General features: G+C 36.1%; 1 protein-coding gene across 4 annotated transcripts in view; it reads right to left on the reverse strand.

The window, feature by feature from the left end:
- The window catches only part of chchd3a (coiled-coil-helix-coiled-coil-helix domain containing 3a), an 84,802-nt gene that overhangs the window by 16,341 nt on the left and 53,831 nt on the right, over positions 1-14,630 (reverse strand). For all 4 annotated transcript variants that reach the window (XM_011491134.4, XM_011491133.4, XM_011491132.4 and 1 more), the window contains one exon: positions 2,151-2,221. In XM_011491134.4, coding sequence (XP_011489436.1) covers positions 2,151-2,221 — 71 coding nt within the window. The remainder of the gene's footprint in view (positions 1-2,150; positions 2,222-14,630) is intronic.

The following is a 14,630-nucleotide window of genomic DNA, read 5'->3' on the forward strand; positions in this document are numbered from 1 at the left end:
CCTTAGACCCTCCTTTGCGGTAACTCCTAAAAAAAAAAAAAGATTCTGGAAATAAAGAAGAACCCTCAGGGGTGCCCACATGAAGGAGGGATCCTCCCCTGGGACGGACAGGCAATGTACCAGTACTCTTAGAGGTAATGAGCTAATCTAAATCTACAACTACACATTTAAATAGCCCAGCAATTGAACTTCATCCAGATAAAGTCATCCAGACGACAAAAAAATTGCCATTTGAAAAAGAGCTACTTTATAACGAAGAAAATACGATGGGTGGGCCACAAGCTCCCGGCTCCATGCTCTCAGCAACAGGGAGGGGAAGGGGGGTGGGGTTGCTCTGCACCAGCGGTCCCGCCCACAACTCGGATGTAAAGTGATCAGAGTGAGTCTTTAAGATTATCTAAGAAAGCTCCACATTTTGTGCTTTAAAAGGAATTTATGAAATGTTAATTTTATCAACTAACAATATTTGTTTTATCTCATAGGAGTATTTTCAGCCTGGAGCCAATCAAAAGCTTCCATTAGACAAAAATATTCACTATTATTACTTGATAGCAGCTAAAGATAGCATCTTGCCTGTGTTGAGCTTCTGTCATAACAGTATTGTAGACAGAGACAGACTAAAGCTCTTCATCACATGAGAGCAAACATACACCATCATGCATGAACTCCTGCACATAAACAAGGATGGGCCAAACACAACCCATTAAATCCAATTAACCCTTCGCTCTGATCTCCTAAATGCATCCCTGCTCTTGTCTTGTAACACCAGACCCTGCCGCCCTTTGATTAACACACACACACAAGCACACACAAAAATCTCCTTGTGCCTGCCTACCATTTTAATCTAGTCACAGCTCTAATGCACTTCCAATAATCAAATCCACCAATAGCTGGGTTTCGTGCAAAGACCCCTGTCACATGACTGCCTGCACATTACCTCGACGCCTGCTCGAAGTTAGCATTGTCATTTTGCTGTAATGTTATTCCGGATTCCATTTTTTTTTCTTTCTTAAATGTAATTTGGGAAGTCTAAGCTCTGGCTTCTACCAGTCTAGCGCTAAACCCCTAGTGGGGTAGGCTAATCAGTTTCCAGCATTTCTGAGGGAGACAATGATCCCCGTGTTAGCGCTGGCTAATGACAAGCTAACACAATCAGCAAAGCCTCCCTAGAGGTGAGCTCAGAGCTAGGGCTCATTCTTGCCCCACCTCCTGCAGGCTCCTCACCCACTTTCCCTACATTACTATGGAGCCTAATGGTTTCTTATTAAGACAACAGATGGAAAACGAATGGAAAAGGATCCTACATCTTCTTAAGTTACATCCAAGTGTCGGATATGAGTTATAGCCATAACATCTTAGATGTTAAACATTACCCTGCAGTATGTTTGGTTTTTTTTCATTGCAGGGTGTGGCTGCAGTTTACTCCATTATCAGAGATAAGCAACACTTGATACAAATTATTTATTAACAAATCATATTATTAGTAACAAATAATTATGTCCAAGTTTGGCTTAAGAGATGAATGCTGGGTAAATAGGTAAAAGACAGAAGCAACACACATCCTCATAACTATTACTGACATGCAGTCAGGCTTATCAGTGAACCACATCATCAACAATGGCTAATGGGGCATGTTAATGTGGTTCTGATTAAATGATGTATGTTGGAATGTGACTGGCTTTATTTGATAGTATAATCTAATCACTGGTCCCATTAGGACGTTTTATCCTCAGAGGAAGTATAATTTTTTATAACTAATGCCTAAGTTTTAAGCTTCAAAAATATATAATCTTCTAAACAAAATAAATGTATCTATAATCTTCTATCATATATTATATTTAAATATCAGATAAAAAGTTTATTGTATTTTAAATAGGTGTATCATATTTACGTTCATTCGATTTTATTGAACTTGATTTTGCATTGAAATACGGACAATGAAAACCCCAAAAATGAGCAAGTTGGAAATCTTAACAATCTTAAACAGATTCCTAAATAATCACTCATCATTTACGTTGATTATGCAAGCCAATTGTAACTGTTTTTCCTAAAAAAAAAAAAACATGTTGAGAAGTGTGATGCAAATTTTCTATTTCAACTAAATTATCATTAAAATATAATCACAAAAATATTGGTAATATGGATCTTACCTGCACTTAGCGTTCACTTGGTCTGCAGCTTTATGATAGTTCTCAGTGGTGACCTTGTAGAACTGAGTACTCTGTAAGAGAAAGTGGAAAAACTATAAGTGAGACATATTCAAAATGTGGGTTTAAAACCAAAAGATCATTTAGTACATTAACACCATGCGTCTTAACAGCAAAGATACCATATAGAGCCATGTTGAGAGCGTCCTATGCAACTCTGTTTTATCTCAAACCTCATTAAAATCTAGTAGAGATAAGTACGAGCATACACTTCTTGGGGGTAGAATGAGTTTCGCTTGAACAATTTCTCTGCAAGTGTGAGGTTTGTAAAATTAGAATTGCTGAACTAGTTGTGCTCTGTTGAGAGCAAGTGTGAGCTATGGTATTTGTGCTTATCCTCCCACAAAAGACTGCTGTAATAACACAGCAATCCTGTAAGGCCACAGGGTCACTCGTCAACAATGTACAGAGCAGCGGCCTGCATCCCCTAGTGACCTGTGGCAAATGAACCCACAGCAGGACCACTCAACCTAAATTACCTCCTCAAATACAGCCATATAACCTTGCACCAGGACCATTTATTCAACCCCAGCAAAGGTACTACTTGTCAGTCCGAAGTGGCTGTTATGCACATTTATAATCACATGTTGAGATTTTGTACGCTGCAAAGGACAGCTTGATTGAGCCAGGTATGACGTTGAAAGAGGTTCCAATGTCTATCAGCATATATGTCTAGACAAGTCTGCAACACTTTACAGATTCTTCTGATCATCATATCTGAAAGTTAAATGTTTATTAACAGAATCTGGCTTGGTGTGTTCTAATGACTGAGGATCTTAATTGAGATTACACTTCCAAGTGACATAGCACCGGATTGGTTCAGACTAAAATTAATTGTTATAATATGAAGAAAAAAAGTTTTAAACTGTATGATTAAACAATACTTTAATGCTAGTTTGGGTCTTAAAGGTATTCATTTCTAATTTCATAACAATTATGATGCAAATGTTAAGAAGGTATAGTATCAAGAGTGGAGAATTTGAACAGTTTCACTCAATTTTGTTAGTTGCCTAAAAATGAGTAGATTGAGCAAGGTTCTACTAGGGAAAAGGGGGAATTCTCCCTTCAGGTTAGGAATCAGTCACTACTTAAGATGAAGGACTTTAAGATATTCAAGTATTCTGTTCACACGTGTGAAAAGGATAGATGTGTGTTATGATGATGAAGAGCTGGTTTGGAATACTCAACTCCTAATTTACCAGAACGTACCTATTGTCACCAGTGACAATGAGCTGTGCATACAAATCTAGATCATGAAATTAGGCAGCAAAAATGTTTCCTTTGCAGTGTAGCTGGAATTAAGAAAGTATGAACCTATGTAATGTGGGAGAAGCTCAGATTAAAGCAAATTCTCTATTGCATAGAAAAAGGCAAGATAAAGAAGTTTAAACAGCTTGTTGTAAGCAGATCCTATTTAAACTTCAAATTTTGTTTGAAACCACACATATTACCTGGCACCCAGCACTTGGTAAATTGACCATATACAATTTAGTTCATAAAAGGAAATGACTCAAAATATAAACATAGGATTTCACAAATTAGAAAAACAGTGAATTTCAATAAATGGTAAAAAAAAAATTGTACTTTTGTTCTGTTGTGTTTGTTTTAATGCAAAATAATAATATGGCAAAAGTTACAAGACATAGAAGAAAAAATAGTAGCATAAAACTGACCGTTTTTTAAAAATATTTTTATGTGTAGGATTCATAGACTGCTTATGAGAACTGGATTGGGTGACCCCTCCCCTTTGCATTCCAAACAGGAAGTACCTGCTGGTCCTAAAAAGACAAAATCCCATAGACTTCTATTCAAAAATTAACTATTAACTATTACTCAGTCCTTATATTTAACATAATAACCATACTCACACTGCAACCCTTTTTTCGACATCTTCTTGCTAGTCTTAATTTTTTGTCATATTTTTTCTACGGAGCAAGTTATTCGAGTTATAAACTGACCAATCAGATGCCTCAATAAAAGTAGGTGGTCAAACGTTCAAGTGCTTGACAGATTCTCCCAAGCCCACTTTCTGTGGAAGGGGTGTGGTCTCCTAACATACTCACTCCTGATTGGAGAGAGTGGTTGCCATAGAAATGTACACTTGGACCAATTACTGCTTATGATGACGTCTGGATCCAATATGGCAATAGCTGTATCATGGAAAAATGCAGACTGAATTGACTTCATTTCAGTGGAACCAGACACAAGTCATTTTTTATAGGTGACTTTCCACTCACTCTGGCCAGTCGCTTTTAATCTCAATGGCTGAATTGTATCAATATTTAATCAGAAAGATAAAGAAGTCCTTAAAACAGATGTATAGTTTCCTAAATCCACATAGGAAAAACAGTTCATCATTTGAATGAAGATAGATGAACATTAAATAAATTCTATCAAGTCTCAAAAAGCTCCCGTTTACTTCCACACAGACACATTTTAAAAACAGACGTGCCATCTCATTAACATCACTTTGTGTGAAAACCAGATACGAACATTTTCAGGCTTTTATCCCAGATACGCTAAAAATATTACAGCTCTTTTTTGGTGAATAATATTCAAACTTCTCTTTTCAGCGATAAAAAAATCCATCATAATTCAGCAGTGATTGATAATTGGGACCGTTTTCAGAACAAAAATCAATATTGTACAGCTAAAAGAGGATTGGACATGACAATGACGGAGGATCAGACACCAATTTGAGTTCTCTTCATTATACCAGAAACTTGTACTGGTGAAATGTTATAGATCTAGACTACCTCAGAAGACAGCTAAAACAAAACTTTTTGTGTGTGCTTAAACATGAACGCAGACATATTATTCAGTAGTTTTTTTGGTTTTGTCAAAAGAAAACTGTTAAGTGTTAGTTAATTGAATTTGTTCAGTGAGGTTTGGAGGCAAACATTTCAGCACAAATGCCTTTAAATCTTTCCATGAAATGATAGTTGATGAACAAACTTGTCTTTTGCACCTTTTTTTCAACCTTTTTTCATCAAGCTACCATGCTTGAGGCTTCTGTGTCTATTTGTTCTGTTTGACTAAAAAACATGATGTTCCGTGTATTGTGGACAAACATCTCCTGCTTTGTCGCTTCAGTCCTAAAATAAACTATTCCAGTTGTCCTGTGACTTTTTTTTAGATTTTTTTTTTTAAAGGCTTTCCCCTCCAGCGAATAGTTTGCAATATTTTGATTTTTGGCCTATGAAATATAACATTTAATTTGCTGAAGAAATCAATGGAATCTGAGCTGAAACAAGCACCTAAAAGCAATGACTTGAAGGAATGACACATCACTGCCAGATGACAATAGAAAATGGTAAATTTTGGACAAATCAAGCAGCCTGTCAGGTTTATGTGTATAGTCCTTAAAAAAACAAGGTGTTCTACTACCTGTAGAACAGAATTAGAATTGCAGTTTAGCATTTAATGAACACGCCAACCTCTAATAAGTCTTGATTACCAGAATATAGATTTAACATGGTAATAACCAGGAGATTTAGTCTCTTTTTTATTTACATTTTCTTCTGACTCTATAAGAAAATGAACTTTAAACACTCCAGGGTTTTGAACGTTTTCCAATTTCCATTTGTGTTGAATTTCATATTTGCATTATCCTCTGTAATAAATTGCACTCTCTCTACTAAAGAGCACTCTTGTGATAGAAGATATACAAGATGAATTCATAAAATGATCAATATTATTTATCCATCTAAGGACTCTGAGATTTTTTTCAAACTAAAAATGCTTGTTTCTGTGCTTGAACCCCCTTACAATCAAACTATACTGATCCACAGCTGTAGTGTGATTCATATAACACGATGAGTTCGGCAAAACCACAATGTGGGGATTTTTCCTTAAATTAGGGCTTTATGCTTGCAGTAGATAAGAAAGAGGAGGCATCCACTCAAGGACACTGTTTTATTGATATGAAACGGGAACATTTTTTTCTAAATTAAGCTGATGCCGGAACTGGGATGCTACTTCTATCTTGTCAAATCTCAATACATTTGCAGTAATGGCTTCATTTCTCTCTGGCAGACCCCTGCCAGTATTTAATTTCCCTCCAGACAAGCTAAGATACTCAGAAAAGCAAATTGAATAAATACGACTGAGTGACCTGGAAAAGAAAATATAATGTTTAATAATATTGTAGATACTTGACTGTGCAAGAAGGCACTAAATCTACTAAATCATAGTTGCTTTATGCCATTCATGACCAAAGCCAAGTCTGGACAGACAACAATCAAAGGTCAAAAAAGAAAGCACGCAGAGTTGTCACACTGCTACAATTATTATCAAGAAATTAGTGCTTCAACCCAGACTTGGCAAGGTCAATCCTCCATGGGCTACTATGAGGTCAGGGTTAGTCTATAAATCAGCTGGGCGAACAGCAGGATGTCACAATTGGAGACCACTTAGTAATCACAGAAATAGCACTCTTCTCTACTAGTGTATGTGTGTGTGTGTGTGTGTGTGTGTGTGTACTACTGATGGGGGAATACATATTTAGACTTAGAATTTGTGTCCCAACATTTTTCCAAGCTATGAATGTTCTGCTTGTCGATTTTTCTTGTGCACATGTATTTAAACTAATTTTCTAAAAATTGACACCCATGGCATTTTTTCCCCCCATATTAGAGGTCTGATTAGCACCAACACTGTTATTTAGGCAGGTGTTATCACCTAATACCTAGTACTTCCCACACAAACACATTTATGTTTTAGTGCACCTCCCTTTGTATTGAGGAATTAGGGTATTGTTGGTTTTTTTGAATGCAATGTCAATTTTCTTTCTTCATAAGTTACTGACTGCACTTCTAAAAGAATTCCCCCTCAGGGATAAATAAAGTTGTTAACAGAAAACTGGTGAAGGTATATCTGCCCTTTTTTCTTTTAATAGCTTAATGCCAACACTCAGGAGATGACTCTGTCTTGCATTTGTAGAATCGCCCCACAATCTTTTTCCCCCCGTTAATTTAAATGGCAAGTTTCTCTTTTAATCCTCTTTTAACAGACAAAGGTGACTACGATTCAATTCAATAGGCAAAATTTGCTCTTGGATACTTTAGTTCTACTTAAAGAGTTTTATTATAAAGAATTATTTTAATATTCTTCATTTTAATAAGCTTTTCCTTTTGGTTGCTCCCTCAAGGTCACCACAGCAAATGTTTAAATCCTTTTTTTAACTGATGGAAATGTATATCAACATTTTATAAACATAACCAAAAATGTTTAAAGATCCAGGTAAGAGAAAAAAATTTTTTTCTTTTTGTGTGGAAAAATTGTGAAATTGTGCATACAGACATTTTTGTGGTGTTTATGAATTTGTTTCTAAGAAAAAATGTCTGATCGAAACACTAAACAACCAGATTTTAATAACAGGCACATTCTTTATTTCAGTAGAATTACAATCAATCATATGCAGGAAAAATTTAAGACCCTGCACAGCCTAATTTGTCTAATTAGTCATTAGTTTAAGCAGAAAGTGCTTAAAGATCTAGACTTTTTGCACCGCCTGTTTGACTAAAAACATGGTAACAACAAGAGACCTGTTAGGTAAAACAAGTTAATTACTTACAAGATTACTTTAAACACCAAATATAAGCTGAGAATTTAAGTCAAGGGATGCAAGTACTTTAAATAGAATTAGTTTAAAAAAAAAAAAGAATAGGCAAGAAAAATGAATCTATCACTAAAGTGCAAAATAAAAGATTAAAGGTTAGAAAAATAATTTTTAAAGGCCAAAACCTAATTTTTTTTTCAAAATCTACTTCAAAGAAATGAAGTCACTCCTCAGCGGACTGAGAATCTGAATCTGTAAACTGTAGACGTGGTTTTTTGTCTTTTATTTAGGTCTCAGCAAATTCAATATATCTTTTTTTATTTTTGATTAAAATTGTTTGTAAAGACTATCATGACTGAACATGTTAGTGAAAAACAGTTTCATCCCTGAGCTGCAATTTATTCAAAAGTGTAGTTTGGAATTCTTTGCCTGCGGTCTTAATAATTACTTCGTAGTAAAAAGTACTGGAATAAACGTTAATAACTGATGGATTTCTAAGAATTTTAGTCTTTCTGGTTTTGCTGCTTTAATGTTAGAAAAAATAGACTTTTGTTTGCTATGCTACAATAGGATAATTTTTAAATAAATAAAGTTGTCAAAGAAATTGAAACTTTTTTTGGTATTTATATGATTTCTTTTCTATTGATTTAATTCAGACATACTTTTTTGCAAAAGATTCAGAATTTCCTTCTTTAAGACTGCTGTTTGTTAGGACCATATGAGCCAAAACCTGAGTGGGTGTATTGTGGCAGCACTGTTCTGTACCATGAATGTGCCATCCCATTCTTGTGACTTCTTTTTTTTTTTTTTTGAAGCTACTTTCTGTATAATCTTTTAAAATCCCATTACGCATCTACTACAGCAGACAGTGGGAGTCATAATTTAACACTGCAGAATGCTGTCATGTCAGTTCTTTGAATTACTCATGCTCCCTTTAGAACAACATGGTCATAGTGATGATGTTGGTGGCTTCCGTGTGACAGTGGGAATTTCTGTGGCATTCATAGCTTTAACAATATTGCCCTTTTTTCTAAAAGAATTGCTACTATTCTTTTTTTTCCAAAAAAAATATTCAAAAATAGTTTTATTCCTGTAGTTGATAAAATGATTGAGAAAGGTTCTGAGAAAAAGAAGGATAAGAAAATGACTGGCAGAGGTGAAGCCGGCACATCAGATAGAGATAGAAACCATTACTGGTTTAATGCTCTCTCTCTCCGTTACTTCTTCCTTTCATGTGGCTGTGAAACTTTGCTGTGAGATGACAATTGCTGCGTTGATTGTACTCCATGGGAGAGCAGAAAAATCCAATTCCATCGATACACAAACGGGAACAAAAATGAAAAAAACAAAACTTTAAAAAACTAGAGTTGAGTCATTTAGAGAGGAAAATAATACAGAAAAAGGGAAAGTTGAGGAGAAACATAAACATATTTGATTGGAAGGGGGGTCTGAAACAAGATCACAACTACAAAAAGAAAAAAAGAAAGAATTGTTAAATATGAGATTGTTTTACAGTAAAGCAGGTAGCGAATGAGAGTGTAATAAATATATAGATATTGTTTTCAGGGGCTATTTGGTGGCTGTGGCCCCAATAAGCAGCAGCAGTCGAGGTAGCAGGCTGAGCTGTCTGGGAATCCTGGTGATGGCCTGTCACTGGAAGCCCCTCTGATGAATGACCATGTTGGATTGGAAGAGACGTGTAATATATATCAGACTTATATTCTATTTCTCTGCCTGCTCTCTTCTGGTTGGTTTGCCTCTTTCTGCTAGTTTTTCAAGATGTGGGGGGGAAATCCTAAAGTGCGAGAGAATCTCAGAACAGAGGCAGAGTATAAAAAAAATGTGCTGGGAGATAATATTTAGCCAGCAGAACACACTGACTGAAATCGAAATGTGGACATTTACACCGGAAAAGTATTGCGCTTTGATTGCAACAGTGAGCGCCAGCTGGTGAGAGTACAGCCGAATCCCATGTCCACAGACATCAAGCCACTAGTTTGTGGCTATTTTTTTGTTGCTTTTTTCCCCCTCAGTGACTACGGCTGCAATCTTACTTCCTTCAACGTTTGACAGAAACGCAGCATGCTTATTTTTTAAACAGCCAAGATAGACAACTCACATCCTAGACAGACATCAATTTTAGGGCCAATCTCTGACACATAAGTATACCTGTCTCACACTTTCAGAAAATTAAGAGTATTGCAACACTCTAACATGCATGTTTTCCAGTGAAAGATTGCAAGAAAGAACAGCAGAACCGCACAAGTTCCACTTGAATAGACTCCTATTTAAATCTGAACCAAGAAATAGGAGCAGTGGAAAAAAACAAAGCAGCCTGACAGTACTACAAATCAAAAAAAACATTTCACTCCTTTATTATAATCTCAGACTCAACCGTTTTTTTTTTCTTTTGACATTTTTAAAGGTTAACATTAAGAGCTATGCATTATATGGCAATGTCTGATCAAAAAAAATATTCACAATAAAAGTCCTTTTTAAAGAGCTGGGCACCAGCACTTTACTGTAAAAACCTGAAGCTTATTGCTTTCCTATTCATTTTTTTAACAAAGGATATTATTATTTGAAAGGATTACAATAATATCAAAGAATATTGCTAGTTATTATAACCATGAAACTAAACAAAACTGCTTTGTTTTTCTTAAATAGCCACTCCAATCATCTCTAGATCTATTTTAAGACTTCCCAGTGGTGTTTTAATTATGATTGTGCCATTTTTAGGCAAAATTAAGAAGAAAAAAAACCCTGTTGTTTTCTGGGACGTAGTTTCTGCAGAGCGGCAGTAGTTCATTAGAAATTTGACTTTGAGTTGTGGGTGGGACTGTTGCCGCAGAGCAACCCCGACCTTTGCCTGTTGCTGAGGGCTCTCTATTTCCCAACCCTTCTGCCAGCTTACAGCCCCTCACAATCCCAACCTAACATTACTGGTGCAAGAAAGTGGCGAGCAATATTGCAGCTATCCAGCCGTACAGTTTTGAGCCAGATGCCAGCTCTGATGAGGAAAAACAAAAACGCATATGAATCTATTTGTCTACAAGTGGATGCATCAGAATTGAGCGGAGCAGGGTGTTTTGGCCCACCCAGCAAATTTTCTGTGACACAAATATGGTGTTTTCCAAATAGAATTTTTTCATCTGCCCTTGATTCACAACAATTTGAATAAAGATCTACCCAGAAATGCAACTTTGAGTTTTAACTTTAAATTCTTAATTTATGTCCATCATGGAAGAATGTCACTAGAAGATGTCTAAAAACACCAAAACCACATTTTCTATTAGAGTTGATCTTTAAAAGATGACATGAAAAACATATCGTTATATCTTAGATCTCACAATAGACACATGGATCCTTTTCAAAATGATCCATAAAGTGCAGATTTAATGATCTATTAACGCAAAGATAATACATGATTTTGAGTGAACTAGTGTAGTATTTTTTTGTAGTGCTTTTAAACAGAAAAAAAATAGATTTGAGTGAAGCTGTTTTGGGACATAACTGTGTTAAATAGAGCATGCACAGTGCTCAGTCGTTGCATGGGAATACAGCATTCCTCCAATGATTCTGGCTTACGCTGGGGAAGAGCACAATGTATGAAGAGTGCTAGACTGTGTGCCAAAAGAAGCACTCAGACCACAAAAAGTGCAACTATAACAGTCCAAACAAACTACGCCTCTTATCCAGCCAGACAGGACAGCATGTAGTATGTCCATCGCTGATCCACAGCATGCACACATCATATCATCATTACTAGACACAAGGCTGGATTAAACCACATGCTAACAAAAAAGGATATAAGTGAATACTTTTTACAAAGAGGGATTGCCACATTGTTTATCAATTCATTAAGAAAACCTCTGAGTGTGTTGTCTTTTTTTTCTCCTGCTAATGCTATTCTAAACTTCAACAAATTTAATTTATGTTCTGTGGAACACGTCCAACCTCTTTTTTTTTTAAATCTTGTACTGTTTTTCTTTACTGTTTGAGACAACCTTTTTGATTCCTCTGTGTCTTTTTGTGTTATCGCTTTTGTAATGTAACCACAAATGTGACCATTTTTTAGAGATACTCTTAAAAAAACTCCCGGTTCGGATCGTGCCACGGTTTGAGAGTCACAGCTTGGATCATTTTTTGGATCAGTAAAAAGGAAAAATACAATAGGAAAAATTACAAGATAAAAGCCTATCGTTTAATATTTTAAAAGCTATACAAATATTTTTAAATAAACGTATGTAAAGTACTTCAAAACCTAGACACACACACACACACAAATGCATATCACATCTAAATATTCGTTCATTGAGGCCTATTAATAAAAACAAAACATTAATGACATGTCTTTTTCCTGCATTTTTTATCTATGCATTGGATAATTTCTGTAATCAGTTTGATAAATCTGTGTGAATTCTTTATTGCTTTGACTACAATGCTTGAAATCAATCAATCAATCAATCAATCAATCAATCAATCATTTAACTGAATAAATTCCTATGTATAAAAAAATACTCAAGTTGCCCTTTTAGCAAAGCGCATTATTGTGTATCGTATCTTGATACAAAAAAACAAAAAGTACATTTAAAAAATAAAAGGAGAGAATCGGGGGATGTCAGAATTGACCACTTTACATTCTTTTACTGTGCCCTCCCTCTGGTTATAGACGGACCAGCGGCTTTCTCCTGCCACTGTGCCGGTCATTCAGACGCTGCTGCTGCTCCTCTTCACAATCATCTCATGAACCCAGACGTGCACTGCTCATCGATGCTTTTGTAGTACTCTCCCAAATAATAAACCGGATCACTCAACATTCGCGTTCTCCATAAAGAGGTAGAGAAAAACCTTTGACGGTAGCTCCTCCCACACACTGGAGTGTCAGGTTTATAAATGCAATTTTGGACACGCCTCGAGCAGCGACTTTGATGCATGTTAAAACAAAAAGAATGTATGTGAATGTGACGCGCAAATTGCATTGGGTGTGAACAGAAAATAATGCGCGCTCATGGAGGATGGGGAGGGGGTTGCGATCTGTGATACACATGAGTTCTGTACTGTGGCTAGAGATCCGTACGGGTACACCCCTACTCTCTTGCCATATTTTTGTCCTTTTTATGCATCCAGAAGTTCACAGTCTTTGTCCATCTATGCTGAATTACAGTTTTGTATTTTGTCTTCGACAGCCCTGAATGTTGTCCGACTGTTCTTACGTCACCTTCAATCTGCTGTTTGTCACTGTGGTGAGAAGGTGATTTGTTGACACCTTGATCTACGACATATTGACCAAAGGCCAACATGGATGATCAATGGCAGCTGCCTAAAGTCAATAGGACTTGTGTTAGTTGGAATTCATTACTTTTACCCACTGCATTCACATTGGCTCCTATTATATAAACCCATTCCTTAATTTCAAGCTGTTAGAAAAACAAAAATAAAAAATAAACAAATGCATTATTAACAAACCCAAACTACACAAAACATTTAAGATAACCAAAAATTCCAAACTGTTATGAGGAAAGTAGTGAATCAATGTAATCAATCTGCTTCCTTTGTAAACATTTACTTTGGTAAAGGTACTTTTGTTAAAAACACCAACCTATCAAAATATATGATTAACAAATAAATATAATAGCAAAAAAGAAAAAGAAAAACCAGAATGACATTTTCATACATTTTATATTTTATATTTTTCAGTGATCCCTAGTTACGTTCTAAAAACGCCTCGATAGGTGAAATCTGCAAAGTAGAATTAAATATGTTTTAAGGCAGTAAAACTCATCACTACACACTTTATTCACATTTTTCAGACAGAAAGGAACATTTTCACTTATGTTAAAACTCTCAAAGTTCAAACCTTTGAAGAAAAATAAGTTCAGTAATAAAGAATGAAAACAAAGATCTGCTCGCGATCAAGAATTTGTGTAAATGTGGTGACCTGAGCGCATTCTGTACAAGAGATTGACTGACAAGGCTAACAGCCAATAAGAATTCAGTGCACTGTAAAATATAAATAAATAAACTAAAAAAAATAGACATGCAAAATTTCACTTAAAACTCTGTGAAGCGGTGAGATTACAAAAGGTAAATACAGCAGAGCATGTGTCTGTAAAAATAACTATCATAAGTAATTTCTGATCCTGCCTGTTTAGATTTGGAGACATTTTGTCAGTAAAACCCTGTCATGTTTATAATAAGCCCTAGTTATGGTTACAGTATAGGTGTTTATTTGTTTCCAGGTGAGAGGAGCTCACCAGAGAGAGTTTTGCATTTTTTGTCACAGCAATGACTAAACTGATCAACTCAACACTGCAAATCTGTAATCACTGGCGCAATAGCACATCTCATTTCTGTCGTGTGTCAGCACCTTTGGAATGTGTTTTAATTAAGGCTGAGCACCTAAGGCAGGGGTCGGGAACCTTTTTGGCCAGGAGAGCCATAAACGCCACATATTTTTAAATGTAATTTCGAAAGAGCCATACAATAATGTAGTGTCCCTTTCCCACACTAAGGCACGGAGACTTAACCTCTTTTAGGGTTCTTTATTCTGGTTACTGTAGACCGCAACAAACGCCGTACAATCAATTCAGCAACTCCTGAATCTCTCCCGCCGAGACGAGAGAGCGTCTCCCAACTTTATATTCCCCCGTCCTGCTCCAGCCCTCCCATTTCCTTATTCGGCCCATGGCTGAACCCCATTGGTCCAAACTCCCTAACAACAGGCTGAGCGACAGAACTGAGGGCCAATCAGATCTCTGCTTGAACGATGCGTTCCATGAACTCCAGAACTTTTAACGCGGCCCAACAGCCACGTTAAACTCAGTCCGCGACAATATGTTTAAAACTAAATATACAAATGA

Source organism: Oryzias latipes, chromosome 23 (assembly GCF_053564925.1).
Source record: "Oryzias latipes strain Hd-rR chromosome 23, Olatipes_Hd-rR_3.1".
NCBI lineage: Eukaryota > Metazoa > Chordata > Actinopteri > Beloniformes > Adrianichthyidae > Oryzias > Oryzias latipes.